Raw genomic sequence first — 17,426 nt, forward strand, 5'->3', positions numbered from 1 at the left:
AATGTATGTACACAGTGACTCCACCAGCAGAATAGTGAGTGCAGCTCTGGAGTATAATACAGGATATAACTCAGGATCAGTACTGGATAAGTAATGTAATGTATGTACACAGTGACTCCACCAGCAGAATAGTGAGTGCAGCTCTGGAGTATAATACAGTATGTAACTCAGGATCAGTACAGGATAAGTAATGTATGTACACAGTGACTCCTCCAGCAGAATAGTGAGTGTAGCTCTGGAGTATAATACAGGATGTAACTCAGGATCAGTGCAGGATAAGTAATGTAATGTATGTACACAGTGACTCCACCAGCAGAATAGTGAGTGCAGCTCTGGAGTATAATACAGGATGTAACTCCGGATCAGTACAGGATAAGTAATGTAATGTATGTACACAGTGACTCCACCAGCAGAATAGGGAGTGCAGCTCTGGAGTATAATACAGGATGTAACTCAGGATCAGTACAGGATAAGTAATGTAATGTTTGTACAAAGTGACTCCACCAGCAGAATAGTGAGTGCAGCTCTGGAGTATAATACAGGATGTAACTCAGGATCAGTACAGGATAAGTAATGTATGTACACAGTGACTCCACCAGCAGAATAGTGAGTGCAGCTGTTTATAAAGATCATATCAATGTAATCATATAATGGTGACAAGGCCTTTAACCATTTTGCTGTCAGAGATTTGAGGACAATTTCTGATACACACAAAATCTGATTTATAAAATAAATAAAAAATCATTATCCCCCACACCAACATATTTTTTGAAAGTAAACACCTGGCACATTGTGAAGAGGATATTGAGCACTTTACACTTATGGGCGCCTTCATGTCATTTTGCACTTCGTGTAACACGATGTAATAAATGCATAGAAACTCCTGTTTGTGGCTACAACTCGGACCCCAGTAGAGCCGGAGACGCGGGTCGACTGGTTTCATATGAAAGTTGGAATTCTGGGCTTTAATATGATGTATTCTCTATCCCTTATATTCTAGTCACGGTAAGGACCTGTTCACATCTGCGTTGGAGGCCATAGTCACAGATCCGGCTCAGAGGACCGGAAGCAATAGGGCAGCATGATGCGCTACAGTTTCCGGTACAACGATGGAGACCATGACGGAGACCTAAAATAATTCATTAAAGTCTATGGGTATCGTTGGACGCCGATGTCGTCTGTTAAGCAACGGAATCGGCACTTCCGGCATTTTCATTGTTCTGCTCCTGTGACGGAGTCAAGGAAAGACGGACGCCGATGGGAACGGTGCCTAAACATCGGAAAATAATTACATACGTACTAGGCCGTGAAAGGGCTAAAGTTGTTTGGAATGTTTCCTCCAACTATTTTAGATCTGATCCCATACAGATATAGTCGCCCTCTTCTATCACATTGTTAAATATCCTACTGAGACATTTCTGTTTCTAGGAAAGTTGGGTGACTAGAATGGCTCGCAACACGACAGAAGAGGGGGAAAATGCTCATAAAGGGCGACGTTGATCATCTCCATCCACCACAGACGCAGCCGTTCTGTGCATTTATTCACATCTATAGATAAAAAAACATGAATCCATATAATAATGTATATACAGCTCATTACGGGCCCACACTAGAGCCATAATGGCGGCGTTCTCCGCCGGTCCCCTGAGTTCCGCCGGTGCGGCGGCGTCCTGATTACTTTTCCGGTAATATATCGTAGCGGTACTTGGAGATGGTGAAGTTGACCAGGTTCCCGTACACGGTGGGCAGCACATACTCCGTGTACTTCCTGAAGCCGACGCTCTCGTACATCCTCTGGGCCTCCCGCTGAACCATTAATGTGTTCAGAACAACCGCCCGGTAACCCCGCTGCCGCGCAAACCCGATCACCTCCCGGGAGAAGGCCTTAGCGATGCCGAGCCCCCGGAAGTCTTTCCTCACAGACATTCGTTTCAGCTGGAGCTCCTCTTGGTTCTCGTCTGAAGGCTTCGCTGCGACTGTTCCCACCACGTTGTCCTCGACCTCTGCCACCCAGAAGTGGGAGCTCTGATCCTCCATGTAGGTCTTCTGGATGTCCTGCAGGTCTTCCTTCAAGCAGTGGTCGATGTATAATCTCCAGCAGTAGCCGAGAAAATGACGGCCCAAGGCCAACGTGAGCGTGATGGCCAAGACTGGGAGGATGAGGGACTTCGAGCTGAAGAGTAGGGACAGGAACATACAGGTGATGACAAACAGGACCCAGGGCCGCATCACCACATGGATACAGACGCCAGGGACGTACTCGCTCATGCCGTGAGAGAACAGATCCCGCACCACCTCATAGTCAGAGCCCCCATAACTGCGGATCTTGTACTCCACCATCACTGCCTGGAGAGAGAGCAGAGGAACCTGGGATCAGTAATGTGCCAGGAGATCATATATAAGTATCCAGACAGTATGAAGAGGAGGCTGTATATAGTGCGCGGAGCACGGGCTGCATGTAGTGCGCGGAGCACGGGCCGCATGTAGTGCGCGGAGCACGGGCCGCATGTAGTGCGCGGAGCACGGGCCGCATGTAGTGCGCGGAGCACGGGCCGCATGTAGTGCGCGGAGCACGGGCCGCATGTAGTGCGCGGAGCACGGGCCGCATGTAGTGCGCGGAGCACGGGCCGCATGTAGTGCGCGGAGCACGGGCCGCATGTAGTGCGCGGGGCAAGGGCCGTATATAGTGCGCGGAGCACGGGCTGTATATAGTGTGCGGAGCACGGGCTGTATATAGTGTGCGGGGCACGGGCTGTATATAGTGTGCGGCGCACGGGCTGTATATAGTGTGCGGCGCACGGGCTGTATATAGTGTGCGGCGCACGGGCTGTATATAGTATGCGGAGCACGGGCTGTATATAGTGTGCGGAGCACGGGCTGTATATAGTGTGCAGGGGCACGGGCTGTATATAGTGTGCGGAGCACGGGCTGTATATAGTGTGCGGAGCACGGGCTGTATATAGTGTGCGGAGAACGGGCTGTATATAGTGTGCAGGGGCACGGGCTGTATATAGTGTGCGGAGCACGGGCTGTATATAGTGTGCGGAGCACGGGCTGTATATAGTGTGCGGAGCACGGGCTGATACACCTGTAAGAAGTAAGTGAATTACCTGGACTTCCGCATTGATTATTAATAAAATGTGGTCTGAGCGTGAAGTCACAATTCTAGATGAACACAATGTAAGATTATACAATCAGCACAGGTCATGTCCATTATGGAGCGCAGGGAGAAGTATGTGAACCCTTCATCTATATATCCTGTATAATCTCTCTCAGTAATTCTCAATTTCCGTTAGTTTTCCCCAACAGGTGTAGTTACGATTATTTTCACGGCGTCTCTGACCTGTTTAGGGGATACATAGATTGTCAGTAAACGCTTCACGCCGATGTTTGTATCATAAGAGCGTCAACCGCTTCTACAGGATAATGATACAAAGTATCCGGAATATGTGTCTGGAGATTTCACACTTTGCATTGATACTAAATAAATGTAACTAGTGCGGTGGGTAACGATGCTAAAAAATAACATATCACGAATATCATGTCCAGTTTGTACCTTAGTTACTATCTATTTTGTAAACTGGACATAGAATATCAGAGATATAGGGGGGGGGGGGGCAATCGCCGCCCCTATAGAGATCTGCACAAGGTAGAAAGATTCAATCGATGTCCAGCACATCCAAGTTATGTGCAAGGAATATTGTTCTAGTGCCAAGACCCTTAATTCCTATCCCACCCCTATTAGCCCTATGCCACGTGGCTGGCTCACTATGTCCACGTTGTAGCACGGTTTGTGGCTAGCTCACTATGTCCACGTTGTAGCACGGTATGTGGCTAGCTCACTATGTCCACGTTGTAGCACTGTTTGTGGCTAGCTCACTATGTCCACGTTGTAGCACGGTTTGTGGCTGGCTCACTATGTCCACGTTGTAGCACGGTTTGTGGCTAGCTCACTATGTCCACGTTTAGCACAGTTTGTGGCTGGCTCACTATGTCCACGTTTAGCACGGTTTGTGGCTGGCTCACTATGTCCACGTTGTAGCACGGTTTGTGGCTAGCTCACTATGTCCACGTTTAGCACGGTTTGTGGCTGGCTCACTATGTCCACGTCTAGCACGGTTTGTGGCTGGCTCACTATGTCCACGTTTAGCACGGTTTGTGGCTAGCTCACTATGTCCACGTTTAGCACGGTTTGTGGCTGGCTCACTATGTCCACGTTTAGCACGGTTTGTGGCTGGCTCACTATGTCCACGTTTAGCACGGTTTGTGGCTAGCTCACTATGTCCACGTTTAGCACGGTTTGTGGCTAGCTCACTATGTCCACGTTGTAGCACGGTTTGTGGCTGGCTCACTATGTCCACGTTTAGCACGGTTTGTGGCTGGCTCACTATGTCCACGTTTAGCACGGTTTGTGGCTGGCTCACTATGTCCACATTTAGCACGGTTTGTGGCTGGCTCACTATGTCCACGTTTAGCACGGTTTGTGGCTGGCTCACTATGTCCACGTCTAGCACGGTTTGTGGCTGGCTCACTATGTCCACGTCTAGCACGGTTTGTGGCTGGCTCACTATGTCCACGTTTAGCACGGTTTGTGGCTGGCTCACTATGTCCACGTTTAGCACGGTTTGTGGCTGGCTCACTATGTCCACGTTTAGCACGGTTTGTGGCTGGCTCACTATGTCCACGTTTAGCACGGTTTGTGGCTGGCTCACTATGTCCACGTTTAGCACGGTTTGTGGCTAGCTCACTATGTCCACGTTGTAGCACGGTTTGTGGCTGGCTCACTATGTCCACGTTTAGCACGGTTTGTGGCTGGCTCACTATGTCCACGTTTAGCACGGTTTGTGGCTGGCTCACTATGTCCACATTTAGCACGGTTTGTGGCTGGCTCACTATGTCCACGTTTAGCACGGTTTGTGGCTGGCTCACTATGTCCACGTTTAGCACGGTTTGTGGCTGGCTCACTATGTCCACGTTGGGGCACGGTTTGTGGCTGGCTCACTATGTCCACGTTGGGGCACGGTTTGTGGCTGGCTCACTATGTCCACGTTGGGGCACAGTTTGTTGCATTCAGTGCATTGTACACTTAGACTTCTAGAATGCTGGAAGATCTAATAGATTGATTGCTGTGGCCCCTGAAGATTTCTGGCAGAAATAGATAGCAAAGAAACGCGTAGGGCTAATAGGGGTGGGATTGGAATTTAGGGTCTTCGCACTAGAACAATATTCCCTGCACATAACTTGGATGTGCTGGACGTGGATTGAATCTTTCTACCTTGTGCAGATCTCTATAGGGGCGGCGATTGCCCCCCCCCCCCATATCTCTGATATTCTATGTCCAGTTTACAAACATATATAAAAATAGATAGTAACTAAGGTACAAACTGGACATGATATTCGTGATGTTATTTTTTTGCATCGTTACCCACCGCACTAGTTACATTTATTTTGTGTCAATGCAAAGTGTGAAATCTCCAGACACATATTCCGGATACTTTGCATCAGTGAAAATATCCCCCTCCAGCAGCAATCACCTCCCCCAAACGGTTCCTGTAGCTGCAAATATGATTCGTACAATGTTGGGATTTCGGACCTTTCCTCCCGGTAAACGTGTTCAGTTGATGAATATTTCTGGGACGTCTCGTGTGCTCAGCTCTTCAGGTCCTGCCACAGCGTCTCCATAGGGTTGAGGTCAGGACTCGGCCAATCCAAAACGTAAATCTTCTCATGTAAAATGCTTTCATATATCTCTGAATAAAATGTTCCCTCAATGATCCCAAGACGTTCAGGTCCCGAGTCAGCAAAAAAGTCCAAACCATGATGCCCCTTCCTCCACGATAGCCCCCTCTCCGTCGTGATAGCCCCCTCTCCGTCGTGATAGCCCCCTCTCCGTCGTGATAGCCCCCTCTCCGCCGCGATAGCCCCCTCTCCGCCGCGCTTCATAGTTGGGATGAGGTGTTGTTCTTTTTCCTATAAAGTTCCACTTTGGTCTCCTCCGTACATCTTCCCGGACCACAATGTTTTTTTGCACAGCAGCATCTTCCTTGGTGGTCTTCTCCTATGAATATCATTCTTGTTGAGTGGTTTTCTCTTGGAGTGATATCCACAGGACGCCCCCAGGACAGCAGCAACGGTCCTGCATGTTCTCCACTGTAGGCAATTGGCCTAACCATACATCGATGTACATTTGGGTCTTTCTTAGACTGTTCCAGCTTCATGAGTCTCTATATCGAGTCTTCTCATAGTTGCTGGTCTCGGGGCAGGGTTCACACTAACCAGTTTTTTTTTTTAAGATGAACAGATTTGTCAGTAACCATGCTCCATGTGCCTTTATTTAATGGGTAAGCACCTGCGAAACCCACACTTCCAATCTCATCTCCTTAACTAATAAAACATCTTGGCCAATCAGCACTGTACATGTTTACGCAATGTGCTGCATAAAAGACATGACCAATGAAATGATTTGTGTGCTATTAGTTTATTATCTATTAGGGTATGTTCACACGGCCGTAAACGCCCTGAAAAACGGGTGAAAATACGGGGGGCTGAAGGCCTCCAAACATCTGCCGATTGATTTCAATGGGAAAAACGGCGTTCCTCATCTACGGGGTTTTTTTTTAAAGAGGCTCTGTCACCAGATTTTGCAGCCCCTATCTGCTATTGCCTGTGATCGGCGCTGCAATGTAGATTACAGTAACGTTTTTATTTTTAAAAAACTAGCATTTTTGGCCAAGTTATGACCATTTTTGTAGTTATGCAAATGAGGCTTGCAAAAATCCAACTGGGCGTGTATTATGTGCGTACATCGGGGCGTTTTTAATACTTTCACTAGCTGGGCGCTCTGATGAGAAGTAACATCCACTTCTCTTCAGAACGCCCAGCTTGTGACAGTGCAGACCTGTGACGTCACTCACAGGTCCTGCATCGTGACGGCCACATCGGCACCAGAGGCTACAGTTGATTCTGCAGCAGCATCGGCGTTTGCAGGTAAGTAGCTACATCGACTTACCTGCAAACGCTGATGCTGCTGCAGAATCAACTGTAGCCTCTGGTGCCGATGTGGCCGTCACGATGCAGGACCTGTGAGTGACGTCACAGGTCTGCACTGTCAGAAGCTGGGCGTTGTGAAGAGAAGTGGATGATACTTCTCATCAGAGCGCCCAGCTAGTGAAAGTATTAAAAACGCCCCGATGTACGCACATAATACACGCCCACTTGGACTTTTACTTTTAAACACACCCACTTGGACTTTTGCAAGCCTCATTTGCATAATTACAAAAATGGTCATAACTTGGCCAAAAATGCTCGTTTTTTAAAAATAAAAACGTTACTGTAATCTACATTGCAGCGCCGATCACCTGCAATAGCAGATCGGGGTTGCAAAATCTGGTGACAGAGCCTCTTTAAGTGTCCGTTTTTAAAAATGGCGCGTAAAAAAACGCCCCATAAAAAGAAGCGCATGTCATTTTTTGAGCCGTTTTTCATTGTCTCAATAGAAAAACAGCTTCAAAATCGTCCGTAAAAAATGCATAAAAAAAGCTGTAAATCAGGGGCCGTAAATCAGAAGCTGTAAGGCTGGGTTCACACGACCATGTTACGTCCGTAATGTACGGAACGTATTTCGGCCGGAAGACCCGGACCAAACACACTGCAGGGGGCCAGGCTCCTAGCATCATAGTGATGTACGACGCTAGGAGTCCCTGCCTCGCTGCGGTGTGTTCGGTCCGGGTCTTCCGGCCGAAATACGTTCCGTACATTACGGACGTAACATGGTCGTGTGAACCCAGCCTTAATCAGAGGCTGTAAATCAGGGGCTGTAAATCAGAGGCTGTAAATCAGAGGCTGTAAATCAGAGGCTGTTTTCCCTTGAAAAGCTTCGTATTTTGCAGCCGTTTTTTATTAAGCGTGTGAACAGAGCCTCATTGTGACATTGATAGCAACCAGACCACATTATATGAGTGATCAATGCAAAAATCCAGGTCATTCCAAAGGGTTCACTTACTTTCTATTGTAGCTGCATATATATAATGTATAGGGAGCAGGTACAGTACAGGGAGTAGGCTGAAAACAGAGTACAGGCTGATATATAGAAAATATCATGTACAAGGAAAAGTTATATTACGTACAGGGATGTATAGAATATATAATGTACATGGTGGGAGATATAGAATAGATAATGCACAGGGAGGTGATGTATAGAATATATAATGGACAGGGATGGCAGGTATAGAATATATAATGGACAGGGAGGGAGTATAGAATATATAATGGACAGACATGGTGAATAACATGTACGGGGTGACAGATGACTGTATAGAGCAGATATTGATATACGTACAGTAGATATAGTATATAATGTACAGCTGTGACATATAGATGATATAATACGTGCCGCAGCCCCGCCCTCTCTCACCCGTGCTCTTGTGGTGTCTCCTGCAGCTTCCGGCGCCGTATAAACACGTCACTGCTGACATCACGTGGTGTCCTGACAACATTTTACAGTGGAGAGGAAATTACGGCGGCCATGATGTTGGAGCCTGCGCTTCTCCAGCTGTCCAGCAGAGGGTGCTCCATGCTGAGTAATGACGTTCTCCGCACTGCTGTCAGGGCTCCGGCTCCGGCTCTCCCGCACTTTACAGCTTATATCTCTTTATACGGCCCGGTGTATCCGCTCATGGAGACGAGATCACTGATAGGATAAGCAGCTTTATGAGGAGAGGGCTGATGAAGGGTGGGCGTTGCTTAGCAACAAGGGTCGCAGTTAACAGGTGACTACCTAGGATCTCCGCCATCCAGCAATTCTAGTCCAGGGAGAGAGGGTGCCCAGTGCTGGATGGTGGAGGAGGCAGGGTGCTCTGCAGTTTCCATTACACGCTGGACATCTGTCATGTCGTCTCCTCCTCCGCCGCCACGTCATCTCCTCCGCCGTCACGTCGTTTCCTCCGCCGCCACGTCGTCTCCTCCGCCGCCGCCACGTCGACTCCTCCGCCGCCTCGTCGTCTCCTCCGCCGCCACGTCGTCTCCTCCGCCGCCGCCACGTCGACTCCTCCGCCGCCTCGTCGTCTCCTCCGCCGCCACGTCGTCTCCTCCTCCGCCGCCACGTCGTCTCCTCCCCCGCCACGTCTCCTCCACTGTCACGTCGTCTCCTCCTCCGTCACCACGTCGTCTCCTCCGCCGCCACGTCGTCTCCTCCGCCGCCACGTCGTCTCCTCCGCCGCCACGTCGTCTCCTCCGTCGCCACGTCGTCTGCTTCTCCGCCGCCACGTCGTCTTTGTCGTCACGTCGTCTCCTCTTCCTCCGCCGTCACGTCGTCTCCTCCGCCGCCACGTCGTCTCCTCTTCCTCCGCCGTCACGTCGTCTCCTCCTCCGCCACGTCGTCTCCTCTTCCTCCGCCGTCACGTTGTCTCCTCCTCCGCCGCCACGTCGTCTCCTCCGCCGTCACGTCGTCTTCTCCTTCGCCGCCACGTCGTCTCCTCCTCCGCCGTCACGTCGTCTCCTCCGCCGCCACGTCGTCTCCTCCGCCGCCGCCACGTCGACTCCTCCGCCGCCACATCGTCTCCTCCTCCGCCACCTCGTCGTCTCCTCCGCCGCCACGTCGTCTCCTCCTCCGCCGTCACGTCGTCTCCTCCGCCGTCACGTCGTCTTCTCCTCCCCCGCCACGTCTCCTCCGCCGTCACGTCGTCTCCTCCTCCGTCACCACGTCGTCTCCTCCTCCGCCGTCACGTCGTCTCCTCCGCCACCACATCGTCTCCTCCGCCGCCACGTCGTCTCCGCCGCCACGTCGTCTCCTCCGCCGCCACGTCGTCTCCTCCGTCGCCACGTCGTCTCCTTCTCCGCCGCCACGTCGTCTCCGTCGTCACGTCGTCTCCTCTTCCTCCGCCGTCACGTCGTCTCCTCCGCCGCCACGTCGTCTCCTCTTCCTCCGCCGTCACGTCTCCTCCTCCGCCGCCACGTCGTCTCCTCTTCCTCCGCCGTCACGTTGTCTCCTCCTCCGCCGCCACGTCGTCTCCTCCGCCGTCACGTCGTCTTCTCCTTCGCCGCCACGTCGTCTCCTCCTCCGCCGTCACGTCGTCTCCTCCGCCGTGTCGTCTCCTCCTCTGTCGTCAGGTCTCCTCCTCCGTCGTCACGTCGTCTCCTCCTCCGTCGTCACGTCGTCTCCTCCGTCGCCACGTCGTCTCCTCCGCCGCAACGTCGTCTCCTCTGTCCTCACGTCGTCTCCTCCTACGCCGCCACGTCGTCTCCTCCGCCGCCACGTCGTCTCCTCCGCCGCCACGTCGTCTCCTCCGCCGTCACGTCGTCTCCGTCACGTCGTCTCCTCCGCCGCCACGTCGTCTCCTCCGCCGCCGTCACGTAGTCTCCTCCGTCACGTTGTCTCCTCCTCTGTCATCACGTCGTCTCCTCCTCTGTCATCACGTCGTCCTCCTCTGTCATCACGGCATCTCCTCTGTCGTCACGTCGTCCTCTGTCGTCACGTCGTCTCCTCTGTCATCACGTCGTCTCCTCCTCTGTCGTCACGTCTCCGCCTCTGTCGTCACGTCGTCCTCCTCCGTCGTCACGTCGTCCTCCGTCGTCACGTCGTCTCCTCCTCCATCGTCACGTCGTCTCCTCCGTAGCCACGTCGTCTCTTCCGCCGCCGCCACGTCATCTCCGCCGCCACGTCGTCTCCTCCGCCGTCACGTCGTCTCCTCCGTCGCCACGTCGTCTCCTCCGCCGCCACGTCGTCTCCTCCGCCGTCACGTCGTCTTCTCCTTCGCCGCCACGTCGTCTCCTCCTCCGCCGTCACGTCGTCTCCTCCGTCGTCACGTCGTCTCCTCTTCCTCCGCCGTCATGTCGTCTCCTCCGCCGCCACGTCGTCTCCTCTTCCTCCGTCGTCACGTCGTCTCCTCCTCCATCGTCACGTCGTCTCCTCCGTAGCCACGTCGTCTCCTCCTCCGCCGCCACGTCGTCTCCTCCGCCGTCACGTCGTCTTCTCCTTCGCCGCCACGTCGTCTCCTCCTCCGCCGTCACGTCGTCTCCTCCGTCGTCACGTCTCCTCCTCCGCCGTCACGTCGTCTCCTCCTCTGTCGTCACGTCGTCTCCTCCTTCGCCACGTCGTCTCCTCCGCCGCAACGTCGTCTCCTCCTCTGTCCTCACGTCGTCTCCTCCGCCGCCACGTCGTCTCCTCCGCCGTCACGTCGTCTCCTCCGTCACGTCGTCTCCTCCGCCGCCACGTCGTCTCCTCCACCGCCGTCACGTAGTCTCCTCCGTCACGTTGTCTCCTCCTCTGTCATCACGTCGTCTCCTCCTCTGTCATCACGTCGTCCTCCTCTGTCATCACGGCGTCTCCTCTGTCGTCACGTCGTCCTTCTCTGTCGTCACGTCGTCTCCTCTGTCATCACGTCATCTCCTCCTCTGTCGTCACGTCTCCTCCTCTGTCGTCACGTCGTCCTCCTCCGTCGTCACGTCGTCTCCTCCTCCATCGTCACGTCGTCTCCTCCGTAGCCACGTCGTCTCTTCCGCCGCCGCCACGTCATCTCCGCCGCCACGTCGTCTCCTCCGCCGTCACGTCGTCTCCTCCGCCGCCACGTCGTCTCCTCCGCCGTCACGTCGTCTCCTCCGTCACGTCGTCTCCTCCGCCGCCACGTCGTCTCCTCCGCCGCCGTCACGTCGTCTCCTCCGTCACGTCGTCTCCTCCTCTGTCATCACGTCGTCCTCCTCTGTCATCACGGTGTCTCCTCTGTCGTCACGTCGTCCTCCTCTGTCGTCACGTCGTCTCCTCCTCTGTCATCACGTCGTCTCCTCCTCTGTCGTCACGTCTCCTCCTCTGTCGTCACGTCGTCCTCCTCTGTCGTCACGTCGTCTCCTCCTCTGTCGTCACGTCGTCTCCTCCTTTGTCGTCACGTCGTCTCCTCCTCTGTCGTCACGTCGTCTCCTCCTCTGTCGTCACGTCGTCTCCTCCACTGTCATCACGTCTCCTCTGTCGTCACGTCGTCTCCTCCTCTGTCGTCACGTCGTCTCCTCCTCTGTCATCACTTCTCCTCTGTCATCACGTCGTCTCCTCCTCTGTCGTCACTTCGTCTCCTCCTCTGTCATCACGTCTCCTCCTCCGCCGCCACGTCGTCTCCTCTTCCTCCGCCGTCACGTCGTCTCCTCCTCCGCCGCCACGTCGTCTCCTCCTCCTGCGGCGTCACGTCGTCTCCTCCGCCGCCACATCGTCTCCTCCGCCGCTACGTCGTCTCCTCCTCCGCCGCCACGTCGTCTTCTCCGCCGCCACGTCGTCTCCTCTGTCGTTACGTCGTCTCCTCCTCTGTCGTCACGTCGTCTTTTCCTCTGTCGTCACGTCGTCTCCTCTGTCATCACGTCGTCTCCTCCTCTGTCATCACGTCTCCTCCTCTGTCGTCTCCTCCTCTGTCATCACGTCTCCTACTCTGTCATCGCGTTGTCTCCTCCTCTGTCATCGCGTCGTCTCCTCCTCTGTCATCGCGTCGTCTCCTCCTCTGTCATCGCGTCGTCTACTCCTCTGTCATCGCGTCGTCTCCTCCTCTGTCATCGCGTCTTGTCTCCTCCTCTTTTCTGTCGTGTTGTTGTCTCCTCTGTCATCACGTCGTCTCCTCCTCTGTCGTCACGTCGTCTCCTCCTCTGTCGTCTCCTCCTCTGTCATCTCGTCTCCTCCTCTGTCGTCTCCTCCTCTGTCATCTCGTCTCCTCCTCTGTCGTCTCCTCTTCTGTCATCTCGTCTGCTCCTCTGTCATCACGTCGTCTCCTCCTCTGTCATCTCGTCTCCTCTGTCATCACGTCGTCTCCTCTGTCGTCACGTTGTCTCCTCCTCTGTCATCACGTCGTCTCCTCTTGTCTTGTTGTTGTCTCCTCTGTCATCACGTCGTCTCTTCCTCTGTCATCACGTCGTCTCCTCTTCTGTCGTGGTGTTGTCTGCTCTGTCATCACGTCGTCTCCTCCTCTGTCGTCACGTCGTCTTCTCCTCTGTCGTCACGTCGTCTCCTCCTCTGTCGTCACGTCGTCTCCTCCTCTGTCGTCACGTCGTCTCCTCCTCTGTCGTCACGTCGTCTCCTCCTCTGTCATCACGTCTCCTCCTCTGTCATCACGTCTCCTCCTCTGTCGTCACGTCTCCTCTGTCGTCGCGTCGTCTCCTCCTCTGTCGTCGCGTCGTCTCCTCCTCTGTCGTCGCGTCGTCTCCTCCTCTGTCATCACGTCTCCTCTGTCATCACGTCATCTCCTCCTCTGTCATCACGTCTCTTCCTCTTCTGTCGTGTTGTTATCTCCTCTGTCATCACGTCGTGTCCTCCTCTGCCGTCTCCTCCTCTGTCGTCACGTCGTCTCCTCCTCTGTCATCTTGTCGTCCTCCTCTGTCATCACGTCGTTTCCTCCTCTGTCGTCACGTCGTCTGCTCCTCTGTCATCGCGTCGTCTCCTCCTCTGTCATCGCGTCGTCTCCTCCTCTGTCGTCACGTCGTCTCCTCCTCTGTCGTCACGTCGTCTCCTCCTCTGTCGTCACGTCGTCTTCTCCTCTGTCGTCACGTCGTCTCCTCTGTCATCACGTCGTCTCCTCCTCTGTCATCACGTCTCCTCCTCTGTCATCACGTCTCCTCCTCTGTCATCACGTCGTCTCCTCCTCTGTCATCACGTCGTCTCCTCTCTCGTCACGTCGTCTCCTGCTCTGTCGTCACGTCGTCTTCCTCCTCTGTCGTCACGTCGTCTTCCTCCTCTGTCGTCACGCCGTCTTCCTCCTCTGTCGTCACGCCGTCTTCCTCCTCTGTCGTCACGTCGCCTCCTCCTCTGTCGTCACGTCGTCTCCTCCTCTGTCGTCACGCCGTCTCCTCCTCTGTCGTCACGTCGTCTCCTCCTCAGTCGTCACGTCGTCTCCTCCTCCGCCGCCACGTCGTCGCCTCCTCCGCCGCCACGTCGTCTCCTCCTCTGTCATCACGTAGTCTCCTCTGTCATCACGTCGTCCTCCTCTCATCACGTCTCCTCCTCTGTCGTCACGTCTCCTCCTCTGTCGTCGCGTCGTCTCCTCCTCTGTCATCGCGTCGTCTCCTCCTCTGTCATCGCGTCGTCTCCTCTGTCATCGCGTCGTCTCCTCCTCTGTCATCACGTCTCCTCTGTCATCACGTCGTCTCCTCCTCTGTCATCACGTCTCCTCCTCTTCTGTCGTGTTTTTTGTCTCCTCTGTCATCACGTCGTGTCCTCCTCTGTCGTCTCCTCCTCTGTCGTCACGTTGTCTCCTCCTCTGTCATCACGTCGTCCTCCTCTGTCATCACGTCGTTTCCTCCTCTGTCGTCACGTGGTCTCCTCCTCTGTCATCACGTCGTCTCCTCTTCTGTCTTGTTGTTGTCTCCTCTGTCATCACGTCGTCTCCTCCTCTGTCATCACGTCTCCTCCTCTGTCATCACGTCTCCTCCTCTGTCGTCACGTTGTCTTCCTCCTCTGTCGTCACGCCGTCTCCTCCTCTGTCGTCACGCCGTCTCCTCCTCTGTCGTCACGCCGTCTCCTCCTCTGTCGTCACGTCGTCTCCTCCTCTGTCGTCACGTCGTCTCCTCTGTCGTCACGTCGTCTCCTCCTCTGTCGTCACGTCGTCTCCTCCTCTGTCGTCACGTCGTCTCCTCCTCCGTCGTCACGTCGTCGCCTCCTCCGCCGCCACGTCGTCTCCTCCTCTGTCTTCACGTCGTCTCCTCCTCTGTCATCACGTCATCTCCTCCTCTGTCATCACGTCGTCCTCCTCTCATCACGTCGTCCTCCTCTCATCACGTATCCTCCTCTGTCGTTACGTCTCCTCCTCTGTCGTTGCGTCGTCTCCTCCTCTGTCATCGCGTCGTCTCCTCCTCTGTCATCGCGTCGTCTCCTCCTCTGTCGTCGCGTCGTTTCCTCCTCTGTCATCACGTCGTCTTCTCCTCTGTCGTCACGTCGTCTCCTCTGTCATCACGTCGTCTCCTCCTCTGTCATCACGTCTCCTCCTCTGTCATCACGTCTCCTCCTCTGTCATCACGTCGTCTCCTCCTCTGTCATCACGTCGTCTCCTCTGTCGTCACGTCGTCTCCTCCTCTGTCGTCACGTCATCTTCCTCCTCTGTCGTCACGTCGTCTTCCTCCTCTGTCGTCACGCCGTCTTCCTCCTCTGTCGTCACGCCGTCTTCCTCCTCTGTCGTCGCGTCGTCTCCTCCTCTGTCGTCGCGTCGTCTCCTCCTCTGTCCTCGCGTCGTCTCCTCCTCTGTCATCACGTCTCCTCCTCTTCTGTCGTGTTGTTGTCTCCTCTGTCAAGAAAAAATACAGTTTTGCGGTTAAGCAAAAAGAAGTGCCTTTATTACCAGCCAAGCTATAATGATATGTATAGGTTAAAACATAACTTTTATTAATTAGGGTTAAATATAGTTAGGACACACAAGAATGGATTTAAAATTTAACCAAAGTTCACTGACAGTTGTGAATTTTGCATCAGTCAGATGCAAACGGTATATGATATAATCTATCTATGTATGTGTCACCTACGGCGTCTGCAGAACGCCGGGTGATACAGATGAGTAGCGTCTGTATCTATGTCAGTGAAAACTCTGAAGTTTTAAAATTAATGACGAAGCCCCCCCGACATGTTTCGCTGCATCCGCAGCGTCTTCAGGGGTAAATGGGGCAACTGAACGGCGCGTGGAGGGTCCGTCCCTCTTAAGACCTCGGGCCGCCATAACAGTGGGCGTAGTAGATAAGGGACCAATCAGAAGGGTTGGTACTATCCAGTCATGATACGCATGACGACCGGCTTGGTCAGCCATACAGAGACTAGAAGAGAAAGTGCCAATCACGCAGGAGCGGGGGCGCCTGCGCGGTCGGCATTGAACTGCAGTACGGTGAAATTAAACTAAGTGTGAGGAGGCAAAGACTGCGCATGTCACCACACTTAGAGAATCAGAGGTGAAAAAAGAGAGAGAGTGAGTAAATATTATCGGCAACAAGCTTAAGAAAAACTGTATAGTGATGTGTGTTGACAGTATCTCTGCACAATATATGGAAGAGACCATATAATAGTTTAGGATGATGCTAAATATAATAATAATGTTGAGATAATAAAAGAAACGATCAATTATAATAAGGGTGTATATTAGGTCACTTCCAATAGATATAGGAATGTGAAAAGATAAATTATATAGAGTGAATGAGGAGGGAAAAAGGGGGGGGGGAGGGGGGGAAAGGGGGGGGGGAAAGGGGGGGGGGGTGTGAGGGGGGAATGTAATGTAGTGTGATGCTGAGAAAAATGATAATGAATGTAAAAATAAAATGTGATGCTAATGAGTGAAATTGACTAATGTGAAAAAAAGTTGTATTATAAGGATTGTATTAATTAATAAAGGAGAGGTATAGGGATAGATATCCTACATTATGAATATAAGGTCCTCAAAAAGAAAAAGTCTAATAAAGTTATTAATGGCATGGACAGGAGAACATTATAGATATAAGAGTAATAGTAACAAAGATTGAGAAGACGGACATTGTAAATAATCCATAAGGCTAGAGTAGCATATAGGATACGCCGTATTGATAAAAATTCTGGAGTAGTGTCCATATTGTCTGAGTATTAATTCATAAATATCAATAATCATTAGCTGTAGAGTCACAGATTAATGGAAATGTATATAGATGGCGATCAGAGGGGAATTTTCCCAAAACAAAGGGGAAAAAATAGAGAGAAGAAGAAAGGTAAGGGTTAGATTGAGGATATAGAGCCTATCAGAGAAAAGCTGTATAGTTAAAGCCTTCATTTAGACCAAGGGGGCTCAATGAGCTCAACCTGTGAATCCATCGGGCTTCTTCTTGAAGTAATTTCTTATCCAAGTTACCAGCTCTAGGTCCCAATTGTAATTGGGTAATTACCCAAATTTGAAGGTTCTTAGTATTTCCATTATGTATGGATCTGATGTGTCTGGAGAGTGGAGTGTCCTCACCAATGACAACTGTGCTGAGATGTTTTGAGATCCGTCTACGTAGTTGCTGTATGGTTTTACCTATGTACAATTTGGGACAAGGGCATTGTATCGCATAAACAACACCACTGCTTTGGCAGTTGATGAATTGTTTGATGGTATAAGATTTACCATCAACAGGATTAATGAAGGACTTAGTGGTTGGCATCAGGGGGCAGAACGAACATCTGCCACAGGGATGAGACCCTTTAATGGGGGGAGGAAGCCAAGTACTTTTAGGAGTGGATGGAAGTTATGTTTTAACCTATACATATCATTATAGCTTGGCTGGTAATAAAGGCACTTCTTTTTGCTTAACCGCAAAACTGTATTTTTTCTTGCTATTTCAATGCCCGCCAGCCTGCTGGGTCTTTTCCTACCTATTACCTGTTGTCTCCTCTGTCATCACGCCGTCTCCTCCTCTGTCGTCATGCCGTCTCCTCCTCTGTCGTCACGTCGTCTCCTCTGTCATCACATCGTCCTCCT

At 52.3% G+C, this 17,426-nt stretch overlaps 1 protein-coding gene across 2 annotated transcripts; it reads right to left on the bottom strand.

Annotated features, from left to right (window-relative positions):
- Positions 1 to 1,500: 1,500 nt before the first annotated feature.
- On the bottom strand, positions 1,501 to 8,499 carry LOC142671122 (putative N-acetyltransferase camello). 2 transcript variants are annotated; one of them, XM_075847142.1, is made up of 2 exons: positions 8,414 to 8,499; positions 1,501 to 2,346 (listed from the first exon to the last, which is right to left on the bottom strand). In XM_075847142.1, the coding sequence occupies exon 2, from the start codon at positions 2,338 to 2,340 to the stop codon at positions 1,675 to 1,677; it is 666 nt and encodes a 221-aa protein (XP_075703257.1). In that variant the 5' UTR covers positions 2,341 to 2,346; positions 8,414 to 8,499; the 3' UTR covers positions 1,501 to 1,674. The 2 variants fall into 2 exon arrangements, with proteins under 2 accessions (XP_075703257.1, XP_075703258.1); XM_075847143.1 differs by having other exon boundaries at positions 8,339 to 8,440.
- Positions 8,500 to 17,426: the final 8,927 nt, after the last annotated feature.

Source organism: Rhinoderma darwinii (genome assembly GCF_050947455.1).
Source record: "Rhinoderma darwinii isolate aRhiDar2 chromosome 1 unlocalized genomic scaffold, aRhiDar2.hap1 SUPER_1_unloc_24, whole genome shotgun sequence".
Taxonomy (NCBI): Eukaryota; Metazoa; Chordata; class Amphibia; order Anura; family Rhinodermatidae; genus Rhinoderma; species Rhinoderma darwinii.

Excerpts from the sequence above, each read along its gene's own strand:
- LOC142671122 (XM_075847142.1), bottom strand. The coding sequence starts at position 2,340 with ATGGTGGAGTACAAGATCCGCAGTTATGGGGGCTCTGACTATGAGGTG.